The sequence below is a fragment of the Danio rerio genome, chromosome 9 (genome assembly GCF_049306965.1).
Source record: "Danio rerio strain Tuebingen ecotype United States chromosome 9, GRCz12tu, whole genome shotgun sequence".
Classification (NCBI taxonomy): domain Eukaryota; kingdom Metazoa; phylum Chordata; class Actinopteri; order Cypriniformes; family Danionidae; genus Danio; species Danio rerio.
This window is the reverse complement of record NC_133184.1, coordinates 24,903,694-24,919,100: the sequence shown is the minus strand read 5'-3', so window position 1 is coordinate 24,919,100 and position 15,407 is coordinate 24,903,694. Positions and strand designations below refer to the sequence as shown.

Below are 15,407 nucleotides of genomic sequence, written 5' to 3'. Positions count from 1 at the left end.
TTCATTTATTCTCCATAGGATTGGTCCCTTTATTTATCAGGGGTTGCCACAGCGGAATGAACCACCAACTTATCCAGCATATGTTTTACGCAGTGGATGCCCTTCTAGCCACAACCCATTACAGGGAAACACTCAAACACTCTCATTCACACACATACACTACAGACAATTTAGCTTATTCAATTCACCTATTCCGCATATATTTGGACACCTATACCGCATATCCAGAGCACCCCGAAAAACTCACGCAAACATGAAAAGAACATACAAACTCCACAAAGAAACGCCAACTGACCCAACCGGTGCTCAAACCAGGAACCTTCTTGCTAAGGGCGACAGTGCTAACCACTGAGCCACCGTGCCACCCATTAAATATCATATAAAAGACAATTTTTTTCACAGCCTATTTTACTTATTAGCAAGGTTTCAAAACTAGTGAAGGGCACTGTAGTAGTTTTTGATGCAGAGAAAATCGAAAGTTTACAGACTTGATTATTCATTAACATTTTGTTGGTAGAAGATCATAGAAATATAGTTCAGTAATGTCACAGAAGAGATATATCAGCCCTCAGGGATTTATCAGCGGTGTAAAAGAGATGAAAATAGAGACAGATTAAATCACACCACTATTAATCACCACCTCTGAAATGATGATCCCACAGCTCTTTGGAAAGGTGCCAGTCTTTGATTAATTAAAGGATAAAGACTGCACACACTGCTGTTAGTTGCACATGACAGCTGGAGAAATCTACATCTGACCTGCAAGATCAAATTCAGCAGCGTGGAAAGTGTTTATCTTTTTTAAGAGTCAGAAGAATTTTATAATATTAGGCTTTAAGTTAGCTGATGTGCATTTGATTACAGTTGTGTGTGTGTGTGCGTGTATGAATTCGATTTGCTGAGAATTGTAAACATTACACACTGTCCTCGAACTCACCACTTCAGGTAGAAGTTTGGTGGCCAGATCATGGATGGCTTTCCCCAAAATACACAGAGATGATAAGATGAAGATCACTCCCAGTATCACACATGCTCTGTGGGTGAAGAAAAGCAGAAAACGTGTAAACCTAATGCAGTTTGTTTATTTAATGTTTTGATTATCTGATGTGATGATCAAAAAATCTAAAAAAAAAAAAAAGTAGTGCTGTATTTATACCACAGAAGCCGGTAGTGTTTGCTTTGCTCTGGCTTTTTTGTGGTTAATTATTGTAAAATCCTGATTGCAACAGAGAAAATTCTGCAGATTGATGGCATTTCATGCCGTTCAGCCTTATAATCTTAAAATGTGAGCAAAAATGACCAGTTTTGTCATGACTTTAGACATTATGCAGGAGAATCATTCAAATACTAGCTCTAAAGTGATGTTTGTGAACTGACAACGGTTTCTGCTGTCCTGACGATCAGCTGCAGATGTGAATGAATGGCGGAAGAAAGCAGTTCCTCTTGCAAAAGAATTATTGAGAGTTTCTGTGTTTTATTTTCTTTTTTATACACATGTTTATGCCGTCAAACTGTTGTATAAACACAACTTGTAGCAGTGCGATATGGCTGTGAATCGACGATAGGGTGGGGGCACAAAGGCCTGTGGCCTCAAGCCAAGACACGCCTCCCAACAGATGTAGAGCCATATCGCACTGCTACTCGTGTGATATTGTGTATACACAAAATATATATAATCAAAGCTACTCAATACTGTATATTTGTGTTGCTGATATGGGATAAAGGTTGAAAAAAATGACAGTGCTTTGGTTTTTAAAATAATCCTACAAAAACCAACTGTATGTGAAAACTGCTTACAATACACCTTCAGATTCTCTGTGACAAGTGGTTACTGCTACAAGACTTGCAATTCCTCTCCAGTATTGCACTATAAATCTACCTTTCTGACACGTCGACCAGAGAAATGAGATTCACAAGCCCCCACAGACTGAGGATGAATCCAACAGCACAAGCCTTTATCATTGTAATACGTCTCAAATTGAGACAGCCAAGGTGAATGCCAGAAACAAGGCAGATCACTAAATCCAACTTGATCAGACTTAGGGCAAGAGCCTGCAGTTAAACAGGCAGAAAATTTATATTTGGCTAATACTTATCACTATTCCTCCACAATTGATTCATTACATTTAGATGATAAAAAAATGTAAAAGAAAATAAATCTGTTTATTTTGTATGTTTATTTTATTTTGTGTAAATTATATTTGTAAAACAGTCCAATCTTCTGAAAAAAAAAATTAAAATATTTTCAGAAAAGTTCCTTTTCCTATGAAAAAAGTATGATTTTAAAAGCATGTCCAGGCATGGCCACAAACTCCACCTCTAAAGCAATCCCTCAATGGGGGGATGAGCAAATCTTAGTAAAATATACAAATGAGACTATACAAATGAATACAAATTAGCCACTAAATCCAAAATTTTATTTTAAAAAAATTACATTGAGATTGTGTTGGTTTAAATAAACAAATAATGCATCATTTAATTACACATGCACCTATTGGCATACATTTTATAGCAATAACATTTTGAATACTGGATAATGTCAAGCTCAGAACTGACACATTACAGATCTAAAAGTTTTTATCACTCCATAATACTTTGAATACCTAGAAAATATATTCACTTTATTCAATAAATTAAGCTTAAGCTGAGATTTATGGCTGAGTATAGAAGAAAAAAAACTCATTTTGAGAATGCAACCTTTAAAATATGCATTGTAATTGAACTCAGCAGATGCAAATTGATAATGCTTGACAAAAAAGTCAAAAGTGTATTTTAGATGTTTTCTTAACATTAGAATGAAAAAAAAAAACACATTTGTAAAAAATCTCAAAACTGACATGTGCATGAAAAAAACAGTGTTGTTTTTGCCTGCAGTGTTTTGCCATACAAAATGTGAATTTAGTTGAAAGTGACGAGAATGTTTTGAGATGTTCTTCCACAGTCCCAAATGTACCAAGAGCTCAGACAGTGATGTCTTGAGTGATATTTTAATATGTTGACAATGTGTTGGTCACAAAGGTAGCATTGTTCATCATTTGAGTGATTCGCTACAGGTTTGTGTGGCAAGCAGTGGCCTATATAGCGGAGACAGCTTTTCTTTGTTTACTCACATGTATTCTCTATGGGCCGAGTGCACTGCTGCAGCGTTGCTGTAGCGCCACAGCACTATAATGGAGGAAAGCACATCTAACGTCGCATCAAACTGAAAAACAACAGTGACTCTTTAGTGCTTCACCATCATTAATGCATGTTCTACAGATGTTTATTACACTGTTAAATAGCATTCAGCCCAATGACATATAATTCCACAAAAAACATTTAATTAATTCCAGCATTAATGTAAGTCTGAACTCATAGACTGATAATGAAATAACATTTATTTTTCAAGACAAAAATATCCGTTTGTAATAAGACTGAAGATTATACTTACAGCAAATCCAAATGCTGAAGCACTGTGTCTCATGAAGGATACAGCTAGAAGAAGAAATAAAGAGAAAGACTGTAAGTCACAATTTTTGGGAATGTTTCTTTATTGAAAATACTATGAACATATTATATTATATTATATTATATTATATTATATTATATTATATTATATTATATTATATTATATTATATTATATTATATTATATTATATTATATTATATTATATGTAGGGCTGTCAAAATTAGTGCATTAATGCATGCGATTAATTTGAAATAATTAACGCGTAAAAAAAATTTACGCAATTAATGCAGTTGAAAAGCACTCTTTGAAGGTAAGTTTCAAAACAATTAATGTAGCATCAGCAGGCTCTCCAGAGTTTCATGCAATTTCAGGTGTTTCATTTTTAACTTTCGACTTCTGTTTTAATGTAATTTGATACCGCATGGCGAACGGAAAGAAAAACCTCTGCATTTTGTGACTCGGTGGTCATTTAAGGTAATCAAAAATCACTGCTTACATGGTCGACTCTTAATGAGAGCATTATCTAAATCATATTAAAATCGGAGTATTGATGTCTTAAGTAAATGTACTCAGAAAGTGTCGAGCTGCCAAAGACAGCGCATTCCAATGCCTTTCAGCATGAGCCCTCCATGTTTCATTACGTTTGACGTGTTTCCTCCTTAAACACAACAAAAGCGTATGCTTCGCATTGTTGTGTCAGAATCCTTGTGAAATACAGTCATACTTTAGAACGCTTAGTTTAAGCAAATTTGATGAACGCGATCACGCGTGTTAAATCTGAAGGGAGTCGCTCCAGCTGTGCTCTGAAATTGCGCGCATTGTGTGTGTGTGTCTGTCTGTCATTGTGTGTGTCTGTGTCAGGCCTGTGTAAGAGCACAGGGGCAGGTGCTCAACACAATCGCAGAGTGAAGAGCAAGTGCCTCCTGAGAGGGGCACCTCAGCCAATGAGGGCAGAGGGGCAGTGGCTCTGACCACCAGACCACCCCGCTGTGCACGGCCCTGGTCTGTGTGTGTGTGTGTGTGTGTGTGTGTGTGTGTGTGTGTGTGTGTGTGTGTGTGTGTATGTGTGTCTGTGTGTGCGTTTCTTAGCAACAAACCTGCCTAAACGTCATTGTCCGTAGCCACTAAATCAAAAAGTTACAAATTGTCTTGAGATTGCGTTGCACTCTCAGCTCACATCATTCAAAAGAAAAGGGCCACATTGTCCTCCGATAATGTCAACAGACTGGACTGTCTAAGCAACTGGATAATTGTAAAGGAGGACTAAGAAAATTGTCTCTACTTTATAATTAATGTTCTCAGCTCACAGCAATGCAACTTTACAATGAGTACAATTGTTTGTATTAAATACTTTATTATTATTATTATTTTTTTATATTATTATTATTATTATTATCCATTTTCCATATCTGTAATGCCTGTATTTTGGCATTTTTTTGCAGTCCACTTAGAATTTAACTTGGAAATCAATGGTTTCTTTATTGGCATCGATTGAAATTGAAATTCAAATGACATTAACATGCTTGTGTTTTAATTTCTGTAGTAAATATGGCTGTCAAGCAGGATCTTGATGGTTTATTGTGGGTATGTTGTTTACATGAAGAAATCTGTTTTACAAGTTAAACAAAAATTCTAATAAACAACTATATTTTGAATATAAATAGTTTTTGTCTTGCGTTTACATTTATTTTACATTTGAATAGCCAACATTACAAGTTTCAGTCTTTTAAATGTGATTAATCGTGATTAATAAAAAATAATTCTCTAATTATATTATATTATATTATATTATATTATATTATATTATATTATATTATATTATATTATATTATATTATATTATATTATATTATATTATATTATATTATAATATTATGTTATATTACCACATGAGAGAGATTAAATGATGAGGTCATTTCCATTTTTGATTTAAACTATTGGTTTATTGACAGAGACTTTAAATTTTGGGCGAACTAACCCTTTAATAATTGCTATCAAGATGTGAAGAGACTTTCAACTAGCATAACAAAAACAGTCAACACAGGTAAAAAAATAAATAGCTTTTGGCAAGGCTAGTGAGAGGCTTGTTACCATAGTGAAACACCACTGAGAAGGCATGTTCACAAAACAACAGGTCATTTACAAAACAGCCCTCATTGTACGATGTCTGCCACTGTTAACAGGTAAAAGTATAGCTGTCAAAATCTCTTGTTACGTTTATTAGAATCAGACTGCAGAGTCGACCCACTCCTTAGTTTGCATCTATTAAATGTGAATGGAAAAAGGCTGCCCGCTGTGTTTTTTTTTTTTTTTTTGACAAAGCTCTGTGACTGCAGAGATGTGAGACGTGAGCCTGCATTTGTGCGCCTCTATTTGCTGCCTCCTCTTGAGTGGAGATCTCTCACTGTTTCATTGATCTCTAACTTTAAAGACAGACTCGAGCAGCACGTGTCATAGCAACAGAGCGGTGCACTCTGCTCCATGTCTAACAATGCCCTTGAAACACAGTCCTTATCCAAACCTGTTGCTGAAACATGGAGAGTTTTAACTCTCTTCGGCTATGTGTTGAAAAATAGCATGCGATGTATTCAGTGGAGTGCTTTGGCACTAGCATTGTGGTCAGTACAAATGCTACTGAGTGATGAGACCAGGCCGAGGGTCAACTGTGGCCAAGATTGTGTTTTCTAACTCTTGATCAATACAGATTTCAAGACTGCAAGAAAAACAATATATCTCTAAAAATTGCTTCTTTTCTTCAGCAAAACACTAAAGAAGATTTTTAGCTGAAACTGAGATCCTTGGCAATTCAAATACTGCAAGTCAACAGCTCCAGGCACTTTGGGAGTCAAGAACACACATATTTGTAAGCTATTATGATAATATTATATCCTTTAATTCACAGTCTCAGTGAAAAGCTCTGAGCTATTGTCAGTAGTCATAAGCATTAGGGCTGTTGAATATTTCATTTCAGCATTGATATCGCAATGTGTGAATCCGTGTATGCTGGATTGAGTCTGGATTGTAGTTGATCAGACACAGTTCAGAACACATGAGATTTGTGGAGTCACTGCAGAGTTTAACCATAACAGAGCAAAAGTTCATCATTTGCATGTTTTTCAAGCCTTTTTGACTACAAAAATTTCAGGAGTTGCAAGAAATGCTTTGTAATGTCAATAAAGATTTTAAAATATACATATTTATGCAATTAATTGTATATTATTTATGTTGTTATTTCATGTTTGAATGTTACATTTATGTCTTTGAATACTGAAAAGATTCCCAGAAAAACATAAAGCACTGTTTATTCCAGGTTTATCTTTGCTCTGTTGTATTTATAAATGCTTGTAATTTAATACTAATTAATTTGTTTAAATTTAATACTAAGTAATTAAAAAAATTTTGATCACCTCAATAAATCTTAATTTATGAAACATTTCAAAACAGAGCTATTCAAATAATTTTGTGAAATGATATTCAAATCGCAATTTATGTTGCAGAAAAACAAAATAAACATATCTTCTTCGAAGCCCTAATCAAAAGAAAAGTCAACGTAAATGGCCTGATGCTGGGTAAATTAACAGTACATTTTCAGATTGGGTTAACTGTAATGTGAAGTGGGTGCAGACGAAGGGGTGTGGATCCAAAAGCAGGTTTATTTAGCAGAATGGTCAGGCAAGCAACAGTCAATACAACAGCAAACAGACGTATAAGGGCAATTCCAGAGTCGTGGTCATATAACAAGGAGATTGTCAAAAGGCAGGCAGCAGACAGGGTAAAACAAACAAAATAAAGCAAGGTTCAAAAACATGGAAGGCAAAACAAGGAAACCACATTGTAATGTTCACAAACAGTAAGACTCAGCAATGAGAGTCTCAAAGTTAGCCGTATATATGTGTGGTGTAATCAGTCCATGAGCATGTATCAACTGTGGGAGTATAATCAATGGAGACTTGGAGCAGGTGTGTGTGTGTGTGTGTATGTTGCATGATCTTGTAGTCCATATGCACCTTATTCTCCGTGTATGAGCAGGTGCAGCCATTTGAATCTTTTAGACTTAAGACTTCCGGTCTCATTTATTTCCATTCACTTTTAGACGTTAAAAACAGCTTGTTATGCTGCTTGATGTTGCAAACTGATTTTTTCTTATTTTATTATATTGTCTATATAATCATGCAAACACTTGTTTGTAGAGCAAGCAGCTTGACTGTTTTCTGCCGTTTATTATTATTAGTCATTTCTCCCATAGGCGACTGAATTGGAAGTTCTAAAACAATTGCGAAAATGGGCTCACTTCCACATTGAAGAATAAGGTCAATACCAGCGGATTGGTCGTTCTCCAGCAATCTGCATGGGCAAGATCGCTAGTGACTGTGACATTAACTGTCTCTTTAAGAACTTTAAAAACCCCCCCAGTCCATAAAAATCAAGCCAATTCACCTTGATTTACCAGCTTGATTTACAAGCCAATTCACCTACCCCATTCAATGGCACTTTATACTAGCTTGCAAATTGTGCTAAAGCATAAACATGCAAAGAAATAGTTAACTGCAAAGTTTAATCAGTTTGAAACAAGAACATCAAGTTCAGAACATTAAGCATTTTCAGAAAGTTGTTTTTCACGTTTAATTAGTTCTGTCAAGATTTAGTTCAGTTCATGCAAATGTCCATTTTTAGGGCACTTGTTGAAATACACATTCATTCATTCATTCATTTTCTTTTTGGCTTAGTCACTTTATTAATCTGGGGTCACCACAGCGGAATGCCAACGTATCCAGCATATGTTTTACGCAGCGGATGCCATTCCAGCTGCAACCCATCACTGGAAAACATCTAAGCACTCTCTATCCCACACATACAATACAGCCATTTCAGCTTACCCAATACACCTATAGCACATGTCTTTTGGACTTATGGGGGAAACCGGAGCACCCGGAGGAGTCCCACACCAACACGAGGAGAACATGCAAACTCCATACAGAAATGCCAGACGAGGCTCGAACCAGCGACCTTCTTGCTGTGAGGTGACCCTACCCACTGCACCACCCCTTGTTAAAATAGTCATTGGAAAATCCCTTATTACTTATTACAAGACTTCCAAACTCTTATGACTAAAATCCACACCTATATTGCAATCGATCTAAATTAAGTTACCATATCATACCCTCATCCAATAAAGGGTTACAGGATATGATTCAACTGTAGGTCTGTTCTAACAACACCAAAATACCCTTCATAACTTCAAAAAGTAGATTTTAAATAGATTTCTTTTCACACTAACAGTATGTTCATTAGATGCTGTCTAGACTAGACCAACAAAACAATGCACAGGCTTGCTTCTGCAGTCGGTATTATAGCCTTAAGTCTCTTCTATGCCTTTTTATAGAAATCAAATCAATTTAGTTCAGCTATACATGAGACTAGTATAGAGAGGCAGTGTGCATCTGTTCCATAGAGCAAGCAGTGCAGAGCCCCAGAAGTGAAATAAAGATATATTTTCTTCTTTACAATAAAACAGTTTGTTATTGCTGTTGTTTTTATTATTAAAAATGAACTACAAACAAAGCATTTGGTTAAGGCTTTAATTGTTTGGTTACAACACAATATTCACTAGGATCTATCTTCATTTTGTTTATAAATGTTTCGTTTATAACATTACTTTTTTCGATAGAAATGAGTTTCTTAACAGTACAATTTTACAGTGTGATTAAAATAATGCATCTAATCAAAAATAAATTTTTGTTCTTAAAATGTATGAAGGTCTGAAATGAAGAGAAATGTCAGAAATTAAATTTTTGAGTAAAATATCCCTTTATTAAATAATACACCAGATTTTATACCAAGTTGCAACCTTTCACTCTCTCTCATAAAACGAATAAGGAAATAACTGAAATTGCAATTCATCAACTGGCCACTAGGAGCTGGCTCCAGAATTGATCAAATCCTGATAGACTGCCATTTCAAATGCCCAATTTTACAGCAGAAAAAAGGTGTTTAGAGCCTGGTACAAAAACGTTTTGGTGCGACTCAGTGTATTAAAGCTGTGTTTTAATTAATAATATAGTATACAACCAAGCACATGTTTCAGAACACAAACAAGTGATGTTAAATGTAAGTAAGTAAGTAATAAAATGTAAGTAAAATGCATCTCCAGTTCTGCCCATGCCCCACCTTTTTGCCCATTTTTGTTTACCAGGGAAAGATGGCAACTGTTGACCAGGCCTACTTGAAGCTTCATTTGCGCTTTTCAGAAAGCTACGGGTGACATCAGGAATACTACATCCACATGTTTAACAGTCTATGTTCGATACCTAAGAAAAACAATGGCTTAGAAGAAATACAGGGTTAAAAAATTACAGATTTTTTTTTAAGTGCAACTAAATATCAAACCTTTTGATATTGTTAAAAATTATTATTATAAAACATGAAAACATAAATAACATTTTGTCAAAGTTTGTCATATTGATGTGTATGAATTAAGAAGTCACAAAGCGCCTTGAGACTATATTTAATGAGAGTAAAACAAATGTAAGATTAAAAATATGTTCAGATAGATGGTAGTTAAAGTGTGGAATCTGCGTTACTGTTCGAAATGTTAGATTTACTTGGATCTTCATCTTTGTACATTCTGATTGGCTGAATGCCAGGTTGGTTGTTACATTTGTAAGCGCTGACTGGTGAAAAGAAGTAAAGACAGGTCACGTTTCACAAGCCGTCTCCGGTGATTTATTTTATTTACTTTGAGAGTGAGTCACGCAAAATACTCGAACCCTATATTACACAAATAAACATCATACAAATTTATTTTGCACATTTATTTACACATTTATTTATTCCAGAGGAAACCCACACAAAGGCAGGGAGAACATGCAAACTCCACACAGAAACACCAACTGAGCAGAGAATCGAACCAGCGACCCAGATCTTGCTGTGAGGTGACAATACTACCTACTGCGCCACTGCCTCGCCTGATTTTGCATGTTACTGTTGTTAATAAAAATAATCAACCTCTAATTAAGAAATACCTACAAATGCAGTAAATGTATTGCTGGACTGCATGCAGGCCCAAAATAGAGGGGTCATAATGCTAGAATGCATAAATAATTGTATGCACAATAACTGTGCTGATGACATTTACAAACTAATATTAGCAACAAATTTCTAAATACATGTCTGTCTGGAAAAGATAGCATTCACATTTGTCCTGGCCTATATGCATATGAAATACTCCTCAAACTTGTGCATACAGACAGTAACGTGACGATCAAAGGATGCAGTGAGTGTAGCTGCGGCTGAAGAAAGATGCCGGAGGAAGTAGGTCAAAATAAGTGTGAATATCTCCATTCCTGTATTATATCCATATTAACATTAATCTAAAATAAAATAAGGGCACCACAGTGGCTCAGTGGTTAGCACTGTTGCCTCAAAGCAAAAAGGTTGCTGGTTTGAGTTCCGGCTGGGTCAGTTGGCATTTCTGTGTAAAGTTTACATGTTCTCCCTGTGTCGTGTGGGTTTCCTCCAGGTGCTCCGGTTTCCGGTGAATTGGACAAACTAAATAAAATTAAATCCCGGGATGTGACTACATGATTTTGTTCAATAATCAAATATTGATGTGGTGCTCAAGTGTGACAATACTTTTAGTTGTTCAGTGGATCCTATAAAGTCTCTGCTGGAAACTGGAGGTGGGAAGTGTAGGTTGTCCCAGATTTGTGGCACATAGCAGTTTTGACTTCAGGATATTTCTGCAAAGTTAGTTCCATGTACAAACGCACAAAAGCAAATCTCCCTGTTGGGGGTTTGCTAACAAGACTCAAGACATCTATTAACAGGAGCAAAGCTGTAGAGGATGGGGCAGATGGCTGGCACATCTCTGATTCACACTTAGTCACTTTTTCACTTTCAGTCTCTCCCGGTCTCAGGTGTTCGGTCCAAAATCCCTTTCAAGGAAGCTCAGTTAATTCGATGGCCATATTTACAATGCCTTTAGGCAGCTATTTCAGGCATGCAATAGCAGCTGCAATTTATTTTTAATTGGAGATAGTGGAATCAACAAAAACGCTTTCCAAACTCACATCCAAATACATATTTCAAGTCCACAATAAAATCAGTCACAATATCTCAAATGACATATCAGTATTACTGGTGCTTCCACCATTTTGTATGTGAAGTCCAGAGCATACATCTCAGGTTTCTATGGGAACCGGAGCTTCTAAGAGCAGCTGCAATGATGCAATGACTTGCTAATTGGTTGTTTTTTTTAACTGTATGATCACATTCACCATTGCTTGGCAGTTTTTAGCAGCAAAATTATGTCATTTAAAAGGAAATTATAATGCAATTGGAAATTTCATTTGAGGATGAAAGATTTTGCTATGCAGATTTCAAAACAGGTTCAATTTGTCCATGGTGATTTGGTCTTATCTATTAATTAAAAAAATATTTGTTGCCTGAAAATGTGCATATTATTTTAAAGCTGCCTAAATCTAAAATATTTGAAATGTTTTCCTCCAAAAAAAAAATCTCCATTTCTTTTTTTTTTTTGGCTAAAGAGAAAAAATGCACACAAATAGGCATGCAACAATTATAGATTTTGGTTGCACAGAATATAGTCTGAGGAATATTCACGGTTATCACGAATATTATGCATTCATTTACTTAAAAAAAAACTACTAGTTTAGAAAATCACATGGAAACTCCTTATATTTATTCATTCATTTAATTTTCGGCTCAGTCCCTTTATTAATCTGGGGTCGCCATAGCGGAATGAACCAACAACTAATCCAGCACATGTTTTACGCAGCGGATGCTCTTCCTGCTGCAACCCATATTTGGGAAACCCATCCATACACTCATGCACACTTATACACTACGGACAATTTAGCTTTCCCAATTCACTTGTCACGCATGTCTTTGGACTTGTGGGGAAAACCGGAGCACCCAGAGGAGACCCACGCAAATGCAGGGAGAACATGCAAACTCAACACAGAAACGCCAACTGACCCAGCCGAGACTTGAACCATTGACCTTCTTGCTGTGAGGCGACAGCACCACCTCCTTATATTTTAAAGTGTTATTTGTTGCTGCTCTGTAGCCAAATAATACTACAATAATAATAATAATAATAATCATCATCATCATCATAAATAAATAAATAATAAATAATAATAATCATAATAAATAATGAAAATAAAATAATAATAATAATGATAATAATAATACACAAATAAACAATAGTCCATTTCTCTTTGGACTTAAAAGTGAAAGATTTTTGGCATTTAAACATAAGTAATAATTTTACTAAAAAAATAAATAAATCAAAAATAATGAATCATTTTAAAAAAATGTAAATTAAAAAATAGCATTCATCTAATGTAAATCTAAGCAACATATTACCGAAGCATTTCCTTTTTAAAGAGAATAACTGTATTCAAATGCTGCTGAACTTCTGTATTTTGATCAACTATATTACAAAATCATTTGGTATTTTCATTTTCTTTTTGGACCAGAGTAGAAATGTGTATATTCCAAACAAAGTATGAAGCTGAACGATCAGTTCCTGTCACTTGACTCGTGGTGAGCTCGCGTCATTCTAAAAAGTTTAGATTTTTTTAACTAGGTACGCCAGGAAAGCGCATTGCACCACTCACACGTCACGTGCAAGCCACGCACATCTATTGGAAAAATGAACTCGCGTGTGGTGTGTAAGTGATGTCATTTGATAGCCTCAGCCAAAATTAATCCAGTGTGCGTGCGTATTAGCCTCTGTGTACAAGCTCTTAAACTAGCACACAGTTGCAGTAACTTTGTTTAGATGCAGCAGTTTTGTTTCGTACAGAAAAGTGGTGTTGAGAAGCCTTTAAGATTAATTAACTATGACGAATTAAACCGCGGTTAGTAGAGAAATCGGTTAATTGTTGCATCCCAATACACAAAACATTAATTGGGCCTGAATGTAAGCCAAAATCTTTATATTTATGGGTGAACTGTTCATTTAAGTGTCTATATTACTGTAATTGCACAAAAAAAATGGTGTTACTTTAAATCTGTAAATGATGATTTTTGGTGAGGACTATACCTTTAATTAGACTTTACATTGTTTGAGCATTTTCAAAACAATAACCATACACTGGTCAGTGAACTGTTAAAGCAGTATTTTCATTCCACTGAAAAAAAATGCAGATGAACTCTACAGAATGGTACTAAGATTGTAAATGACCTTTTGTAATGAATGAGAAATGATGGGAGAAGCCCTCTCTCAGTGCTTCAGGCTGATAATGGCCTCCGCTCCTGTTTTTCATCACACTAATCCCCGTCTCAGAGGAGCGGAGCTGACTGTGGATGTCGCCCTGTTGTAAGACTGTGTGTGATGTGAATTTTAAAGAAGGGCAAAGGCTGCTTTCAGTGAAACAAAAAGCTAAATTTGCTGCTTTCTGTTGATCAGATTTCTGAAGGCAATACTGTTTAAAAGGATTGAAATGACATACAATATGCCTAAGTTTCTTTGTGTTATTAAAGGAATAATTTACTCCAAAATAAACATTTGCTGTTAATTTACTCACCCTCAGGAAAGCAGAAACTGTGTACATTAAGTACAACTTAATGCACACAAGACTTGGGTGGTATACACATTTTGATACTGTAAACCTCCTTCTTATTTTACCTTATTTTTACCCTATTATACAGTATTAACATGCATAATAAAAAAAAATATGATGTAAGACTCAGCCAGCACAAACAAACTGTTGGCTTGTGCCTAAACCATTCAGAAACTGAATATTGTGAATGCGACCTTAGGTCGAAGTATTTTCATCCATCTCGGTCAAATTTTTATTGCAAATTTTTTTTGCTTCATTTATCGCCTCTACCTTCTTGTTTGGTCAAAACCCAAAATACTGTCAAACTGCAGAAGTTGAGTTCTTTTTCGAGACCAGGTCACTTGGTGCACGACTCAACATCTTTCTCCATCACACATACACGTTTTAGGCATTAAATAAATTTAATTTAATATTTAATCTTTGTCTCCATGTATTGTTTTTATGATGATATAACAGTACTGAAACTACTACCGTTGCTATGTTTTGAGTCCTGCGGTATACCATATTACCGCATTACCACCCAAGCCTAATGCACACCATTTCTTTGAGGGTCATAAAAACAAACAAAGGCGAACTAAATGAACACCCACGGCTTCAGACTAAATAAAAAGGGACTGTGCAGGAAGCTGATCATTATTTACAACATTATTACCTTAAAATGGCCTGGGCAAGCAATCATGAGCATGTGCAGGATAGTCTGAATTGCATGCTCTCTGATGCATAATGAGGTAAATTCACACATGACCTCCTGCTGTTTGTTTACAGCATCCAGGAGAAACACAAACAAGCCATGGGAGAAATTATGCCTCAGATTCAATTCACCTTAATGGCATGACATACACACTGCAGAACTTTCCCACTGTATGATCTGTAGCTCACTTGTGAATCTATATTTTACAAGATGTGTTTTTATCATTTACTTAAAAAAAACACATGGAAAAACTGGGAAAAAAAAAAATGTTCACTGGACACTGGAAAAAAATTATTCAAAGAAGATTCCTCGGATTTACAAACATTTTTAAGTAGTTGTAAACTATTTATTTGGGCTGAATTGAAACAAACAAATTACGCTGAAATTACTAAATTTATTTTGTTTGTTTAAATTTAACACATATAAATTGTTTGCAAGAATTTTGCAGACATCATTTTTTAGACATTGGTCAGCATTTTCGAATCATAGAGGACTACAGTTTATAATAATCTACAGAGGAAAGAAATGGTTTACATGTATATAAAATTATATATATATATATATATATATATATATATATATATATATATATATATATATATATATATATATATATATATATATATATATATATATATATATTATTATTATTATTTTTAGATATACCTTTAAACTAG

General features: G+C 35.1%; 1 protein-coding gene across 2 annotated transcripts in view; it reads right to left on the bottom strand.

The window, feature by feature from the left end:
• tmem163a (transmembrane protein 163a) overlaps nt 1–15,407 on the bottom strand; it is a 58,485-nt gene that overhangs the window by 13,001 nt on the left and 30,077 nt on the right. For both annotated transcript variants that reach the window (NM_001128536.1, XM_005167573.6), the window contains exons 3-5: nt 3,431–3,474; nt 3,111–3,202; nt 938–1,034 (exon numbers count right to left, since the gene is read on the bottom strand). In NM_001128536.1, coding sequence (NP_001122008.1) covers nt 938–1,034; nt 3,111–3,202; nt 3,431–3,474 — 233 coding nt within the window. The remainder of the gene's footprint in view (nt 1–937; nt 1,035–3,110; nt 3,203–3,430; nt 3,475–15,407) is intronic.